Raw genomic sequence first — 7,703 nt, 5'->3', positions numbered from 1 at the left:
CGGAACCGGCCCGGTCCCGGTCCCGGTTCTGGGCAGGAGGAGGAGCGGCCGCGGGGGAGAGCGGAACCGGCCCGGTCCCGGTTCTGGGCAGGAGGAGGAGCGGCCGCGGGGGAAGAGCGAAACCGCCCGGTTCCGTTCCCAGTTCTTTTCCCGGTCCCGTTCCCTGTCCGTTCCCGGTTCCCTTTCCCTGTCCCGTTCCCGGTCCCGTTCCTGTTCCCTGTCCCGGTTCCTTTCCTCCCGGTTCCTTTCCCGTTCCCTTCCCCGGTTCCGTTCCCGTTCCCTGCTCCTTTCCCTGTCCCGGTCCCGTTCCCGGTTCCCGGTTCCGTTCCCTTTTCTGTTCCCTGTCCTGGTTCTTTTCCCTGTCCCGGTCCCGTTCCCGGTTCCTTTCCCGGTCCCTGTTCCTTTCCCTGTCCCGGTTCCCGTTCCAGGTTCCGTTCCCGTTCCTGTTCCCTGTCCCGGTTCTTTTCCCTGTCCCGTTCCCGGTTCCCTTCCCGTTCCCTTTCCCGTTCCCGTTCCCTTTCCCCGTTCCCATTCCCGTTCCCGGTTCCTTTCCCTGTCCCGTTCCCGGTTCCTTTCCCTGTCCCGGTTCCTTTCCTTATCCCATTCCCGGTTCCTTTCCCTCTCCCGCTCCCGTTCCCGTTCCCATTCCCGGTCCCTTTCCCTGTCCCGTTCCCATTCCCGTTCCCGGTTCCTTTCCCTGTCCCGTTCCCGGTCCCTCTCCCTGTCCCGTTCCCGGTTCCTTTCCCTGTCCCGTTCCCGGTCCCTCTCCCTGTCCCGTTCCCGGTTCCTTTCCCTGTCCGATTCCCGCTCCCTGCTCTCCGCCGCCCGGTGCCCGCTGTGCCTGGGCCTGTTCCGTGACCCGGTCTCCATCCCCTGCGGCCACAACTTCTGCCGCGCCTGCATCGAGCGCTGGGCGCGCTCCCGCGGCAGCTTCGCGTGCCCGCGCTGCCGGGACGCGGCCCCGCGGCCGAGCCTGCGGCCCAACCGGGAGCTGGCGGCGCTGCTGGCGGCGCTGCTCCGCCCGCCGGCCCGCGGGGACCCCGCGGAGCGCTGCCCGCCGCACGGCGAGCGCCTGGAGCTGCCCGGCCACACCGAGCGCGGCCCCGCCCGGCACTGCGAGGGGGCGGCGCGGGACAGGAAGGTGCGGGGCAACGGGGGAACGGGGGGGAGGAGGAGGAGAGGGAGGAGGATGAGGATGGCGAGAGAAGGAGGATGAGGAGGAAGAGGATGAGGTAGAGGAGGAGGATGAGGAGGAGAAGGGGGAGGGCAGGATGAGAAGGAGGATGAAGATGAGGAGGAGGAGATGGAGGAGGAGATGAAGGAGGATGAGGACGACGAGAACGAGGATGAGGAGGAAGAGAAGGAGGGGAAGGATGAGAGGGAGAAGAAGAGGGAGGAGGAGAAGGAGGATGAGGAGAAGGAGGATGAAGATGAGGAGGAGGAGATGGAGGAGGATGAAGATGAGGGTGAGGATGAGGATGATGAGAACGAGAATGAGGATGAGGAGGAGGATGAGGATGAAGAGGAGGAGGAGGAGGAGGATGAGGAGAAGGAGTAGTAGGAGGAGGAGGATGAGGAGGAAAATGAGGGTGAGGATGAAGAGGATGAGGGGGATGAGGATGAGAGTGAGGATCAGGATCAGGAGGAGGAGGAGGATGAGGATGTGGATGAGGATGAGAAGGATGAGGATGAGGAGAAGGAGGAGGAGTGTTGCATCTAAGGAAGAGGAGCAGGAGGAGGAGGGAGGAGGAAGAGGAGGGAGGAGGATGAGGAGAAGGAGCAGGAGGAGGAGGAAGAGAGCAGGCGAGTCAGATTTTCCTCTCCGTTAATTTTTTCTCTCCGGGTGCCGCCGGTGTCTCCGCGCTCCCCGCGCCCCGGGATGGCGGCACCGGCCCCGCACCGGGACCGGGACCGGGACCCAGGTGCTGCCTCTCCCGCGCAGGAGGAGCTGCGGGCCCCGAGGGACAGGAGGGGGAGGATGGAGGGGCTGAAGGCTGCGGAGGAAGGAAAGAGCCGGGACTTGCTGGTGAGTGACCCCGGGTGGTGTCGGGCGCACCTGAGTCTCCTCCGGAGCGATTCCCGCCCCGGATCCCCCAAACCTGGATTTGGCCCCGAATCCCCGAATCCCGCCCGTTAACGGACGGAGAACGGGGATCCCCGGCCCTCCCTGCCGTGTTCCCTCTGCCCGATCCCGCTGATTTATCCCTCCATGGGCTCGTTTCGCGTCTTCCCTCGCCCAAAGGTCTGGAGCGCAAAGTTTGCGGGCCGTGAGAAAAACCTTTGCCGGCAATCTCCCCTCAGAATTGAAAAAAAATTAAAAATACTTTAAAAAAAATTTTAAAAATTTTAAAAATTTTAAAAAATTTAAAAATTAAAAAAACAATTAAAAATTTTAAAAAATTTTAAAAATTAAAAAAATTTAGAAATAAAAAAAAAATTTAAAAAATTAAATAAAATTTTTTAAAAATTTAAAAAAAAATTAAAAATTAAAAAAATAAAAAAATTTTAAAAATAAAAACAATTTAAAATTTAAAAAAAAAATTTAAAAATAATTTAAAATTTAAAAAAAATTTTAAAAATCTAAACCAAAATTTTAAAAAATATAAAAAAGCGCGTGGCGGTTCTCCCCGCAGGAGCCGTGTTTGCGCGGTACCACCCCCTCAATCCCGCTGCAGGAGCGCGGGGCCGCGGAGCGGGAGCGGCTCCGGGCGGGGCTGCGGGAGCTGCGGGAGCTGCGGGAGCTGCGGGAGCTGCGGGCGCTGCTGGCGGCGCGGGAGCGGCTCCTGCTGCGGCGCCTGGCGGGGCTGCAGCGGGACCGGCGGCGGCGGCAGCGACGCAGCTCCGGCCGCCTCTCGGAGCGCAGCGCAGCCCGGGGCCGCCGGGGCCGCCGGCTGGAGCGCGGGAGCGAGCGGCCGCCCCGGGAGCTGCTGCAGGTGAGAGCAGAGCCCGGGCCGCTGCGGGGCCACCGGGGCCACTGCGGGGCCACCGGGGCGAGCAGTGCCCGGGCCGCTGCGGGGCCACCGGGCCACCGGGGCGAGCAGAGCCCGGGCCGCTGCGGGGCCACCGGGGCGAGCAGAGCCCGGGCCGCTGCGGGGCCACCGGGGCCACCGGGGAGAGCAGAGCCCGGGCCACTGCGGGGCCACCGGGGCGAGCAGAGCCCGGGCCGCTGCGGGGCCACTGCGGGGCCACCGGGGAGAGCAGAGCCCGGGCCACTGCGGGGCCACCGGGGCGAACAGAGCCCGGGCCGCTGCGGGGCCACCGGGGCCACCGGGGAGAGCAGAGCCCGGACCGGAGCCCGGAGGGGCTCACCGGGAGCACCTCCCAGAAACTCCTCTCAAAACCCGTTTTTCCCGCTAAATTATTCCCCCGGGTGCCCACGGAGTCACCTGTCCAGGTGAGCTCCCCCAGCCCCCCGTGCACAGCAGGAGCTCCCCCGGGTTAAAGTCGCCACCAAAGTCCCCGCCCGAGCCAAAGTCGGGGCTCGGATCAGCCCCGGTTGGGGAATTAAACAATCGAATATCAACGGAGGCGAACATTCAAATGTCCAGATATTCAAATGTCCAGATATTCAAATGTCTAGATATTCAAATGTCTAGATATTCAAACACCCAAATATTCATATACCCAAATATTCAAACATTCCAACACCCAAACATTCCAACACCCAAACATTCCAACACCAAATATTCAAGCACCCAAATATTCAAACACCCAAATACTCAAATACCCGAATATTCAAACACCCGAATATTCAAACACCCAAACATTCAAACACCCAAATATTCAAACACGCAAATATTCAAATATTCAAACACCCAAACATTCAAACACCAGATATTCAAACACCCAAATATTCAAATATTCAAACACCAAATATTCAAACACCCAAATACTCAAACACCCAAATATTCAAACACTCAAACACCCAAATATTCAAATACCCAAATATTCAAACACCCAAATATTCAAACACCCAAATATTCAAACACCCAAATATTCAAACACCCAAATACACAAACACCCAAATATTCAAATATTCAAACACCCAAACATTCAAACACCCAAATATTCAAATATTCAAACACCCAAATATTCAAACATTCAAATATTCAAACACCCAAATATTCAAATACACAAACACCCAAACGTTCAAATATTCAAATATTCAAACACCCAAATACACAAACACCCAAACATTCAAACACCCAAATATTCAAATATTCAAACACCCAAATACTCAAACACCCATTCAAACACCCAAATATTCGAATACCCAAATATTTAAATAACCAAATATTCAAACACCCAAATATTCAAACACCAAATTTTCTCTCCCGCAGGACAGCGCAGACATCCCCGGCAGGTTCGTCCCCGCCGCCTCCTTGTCCGGGGGGCTGCAGAGCCCCGAAAATCGGTGACAGGACACCACGAATCTCCGGTTCGGTGCTGGGGCTCTTTTTCATCCGCCTCAAGGGTTAAATCCTGAGGCTCGCGTCCCTTGGCACGGGCTGGAAGGAGGAAAGCGGACGAGGAATGCGATTTATATTCCCTGATTTGGGAAAATCACAGAGACTCCTCAGCCGGGTCAGCAAACGAGGAGCAGATCCTAAAAACCCGAGAGGAGTGGGATGATAAAATCCTGGAAATTTGGGATGGTGCGGGTTGGAAGGGGCTTTTCCCATTCCTGATTTCCGTGGAGAAAATCTCTCCCGAACTTTCCAGGGAGGAGGCGCAGGGTGATCCCGAGCCCGCGGAGGCTCCTCGGGAGCCGGCGGAGGAACCCGCGGGGCTGCCCCGGAAAATCGCCGCGCTCGGCGAGATGCTGCAGAAATTCCGAGGTACGGGAATCCCGGGGGCGGCGGGAGCTGGGATGGAAACCGCCCCTAGAGGGAAAATCCAGATTTACCTGGAGAGGAAATCCGTGGGGCGCTCCCCAGTGAGCGGAGAAACCCCACACAGCCCACGGGCTGGTCCGAACCAAATTCACTGGGATGGATTTTCCACTTTCCCAATCCCTCAAACCATCCCTGGAGAATCCCAGAAAGGAAAACCCGACCCCAAAACCATCCCTGGGGGCACCGACATGAGACAAACCCGACCCCAAAACCGCCCCTGGGGCACCCAGAGGGGACAAACCCGACCCCAAATCCATCCCTGGGACACCCAGAGGGGACAAACCCGACCCCAAATCCATCCCTGGGACACCCAGAGGGGACAAACCCGACCCCAAATCCATCCCCGGGACTCCCAGAGGGGACAAACCCGAACCCAAATCCATCCCCGGGACACCCAGAGGGGACAAACCCGACCCCAAATCCATCCCCGGGACACCCAGAGGGGACAAACCCGACCCCAAATCCATCCCCGGGACGCCCAGAGGGGACAAACCCGACCCCAAAACCATCCCCGGGACACCCAGAGGGGACAAACCCGACCCCAAAACCATCCCTGGAGCACCCAGAGGGGACAAACCCGACCCCAAATCCATCCCCGGGACGCCCAGAGGGGACAAACCCGACCCCAAATCCATCCCCGGGACACCCAGAGGGGACAAACCCGACCCCAAAACCATCCCTGGAGCACCCAGAGGGGACAAACCCGACCCCAAATCCATCCCTGGAGCACCCAGAGGGGACAAACCCGACCCCAAATCCATCCCCGGGACACCCAGAGGGGACAAACCCGACCCCAAAACCATCCCTGGAGCACCCAGAGGGGACAAACCCGACCCCAAAACCGCCCCTGGGGCACCCAGAGGGGACAAACCGGACCCCAAATCCATCCCTGGGGCACCCAGAGGGGACAAACGCGACCCCAAAACCATCCCTGGGGCACCCAGAGGGGACAAACCCGACCCCAAAACCGCCCCTGGGGCACCCCAGGCTGCGGAACACGGGCCGAGCCCCCAGAGCGCAGGCGGCTGAGCCGTGCCGCTCCCCGCAGCCAGCCTGACCCTGGACCCCGACACGGCGCACCCGCGCCTGGCGCTGTCCGCGGACCTGCGGCGGGCGCGCTGGGACCCGGCCCGCGGCGCCGTCCCCGCGCACCCCAAGCGCTTCGACTCGTCCCGCTGCGTGCTGGCTCAGCAGGGCTTCGTCCGCGGCCGCCACTACTGGGAGGTGCGGGTGGTCGCCGGCGCCGCCTGGGCCCTGGGGGTGGCCCGCGAGTCCGTGTCCCGCCGTGGGCGGCTGCGGGCGCGGCCCGAGCGCGGGGTCTGGGCCGTGGGGCAGAGCGGGGGGCGCTGCCAGGCGCTGGCCTCGCCCGGAGCGCCCGTCGCGCTGCCGGAGCCCCCCGAGATCCTGGGGGTGCTGCTGGACTGCGAGGCGGGCCGGGTGCTGTTCTGGGAGCCGCGCCGAGCCCGGCCCGTGTTCGCCTTCCCGGCCGCGACCTTCGGCGGGGAGCGGCTGCTGCCGCTGCTGTGCCTGGGCCGGGGCTGCGAGCTGGAGCTGTGCTGAACCCCGAAACCGGGGGGACCCGAGCTGCAGCTGTGCTGAACCCCGAAACCGGGGGGACCCCGAGCTGCAGCTGTGCTGAACCCCGAAACCGGGGGGACCCGAGCTGGAGCTGTGCTGAACCCCGACATCCGGGGGGACCCGAGCTGCAGCTGTGCTGAACCCCGAAATCCGGGGGGACCCGTGATGGAGCTGCTGCTGTGCCCGGACTGAACCCCAAAATCCGGGGGCACCCCGCGCTGGGAAGGGCTGGAAGGAGAATTTCTGTCCCAAAATGAGGCAGAAAAGATTTTTTCTTTATCGGGATACCGGGAGGGCCGCGGGGGTTTCTCCTGTTATCCCAATTTCCGGCCCCTCTTTCCCGGTTTTCCAGGAATTGCAGAGGATCAGATTCCCAAACCCCCTCTAATGCACAACCCGCCCCTTTAATTTTTAATTCTTTTATAATTCAATGTTTTCCCCCGTTCCTTCTTTCGCCTTCCCGTATCCAATTTCATTTATCAGCAATTTTCATTCCCACCCCGGGGTCTCCATTCTCCCCCAAAAAAACCCAAAAAACCACAAAACCCCGCAAAATACCCCCACAAAAACCCAAAAAACCCCCCCGAAAAAAAACCCCCAAAAATAAAAAAACCTCCAAAAAGACCTTAAAAAACCCCCAAAAAAATCCCCCCCAAAAAAAAACAAACCCAAAAAAACCCCCCAAAAAACCCCAAAATCCTAAAAAACCCCCAAAAATCCCCCCAAAAACCCCAAAACCCCCCAAAAAACCCTAAAAAACTCCAAAAAAACCCCCAAAAAACCCCAAAAAGGCCCCCCCAAAAACTCCAAAAAAAAACCCTCCAAAAAAACTCGAAAAACCCCCGAAAAAAACCCAAAAAACCTCCAAAAAACCTCCAAAAAACCCCCCAAAAACCCACAAATACCTAAAAAAGACCCCCCAAAAACCTAAAAAAACCCCAAAAAGCCGAAAAAAAACCCCAAAAAAACCCCCAAAACCCCCGAAGAAAACCCCGAAAAAAACCCAAAAAAACCCCAAAAAAACCCCAAAACCCCCCCAAAAACCCCCCAAAATCCCCCAAATCCCCCAAAACACCACAAAAAAAACCCCAAAATCCCCCCAAAACCCCCAAAATTCCCCAAAAAACCACCCAAAAAACCCCCAAAAAGACCCGAAAAAACCCCCCAAAAATCCTCCAAAAAATCCCAAAAAAACCTCCAAAAAAAAACCCCCCAAAAACCCCAAAAACC

General features: G+C 58.3%; 1 protein-coding gene across 1 annotated transcript; it reads left to right on the top strand.

Moving 5' to 3' along the window:
• Positions 1 to 778: 778 nt before the first annotated feature.
• Positions 779 to 6,761, top strand: LOC130263311 (B box and SPRY domain-containing protein-like; the record flags this gene model as incomplete). The annotated part of the gene is made up of 7 exons (XM_056510817.1): positions 779 to 1,141; positions 1,943 to 2,026; positions 2,676 to 2,933; positions 2,999 to 3,394; positions 4,341 to 4,414; positions 4,570 to 4,838; positions 5,944 to 6,761. Coding segments are annotated over 7 exons (1,956 nt in total), but the record flags the coding sequence as incomplete, so codon positions are not given.
• Positions 6,762 to 7,703: the final 942 nt, after the last annotated feature.

Source organism: Oenanthe melanoleuca, chromosome 25 (assembly GCF_029582105.1).
Source record: "Oenanthe melanoleuca isolate GR-GAL-2019-014 chromosome 25, OMel1.0, whole genome shotgun sequence".
NCBI lineage: Eukaryota > Metazoa > Chordata > Aves > Passeriformes > Muscicapidae > Oenanthe > Oenanthe melanoleuca.
This window is presented reverse-complemented; position numbering and strand designations above follow the sequence as displayed.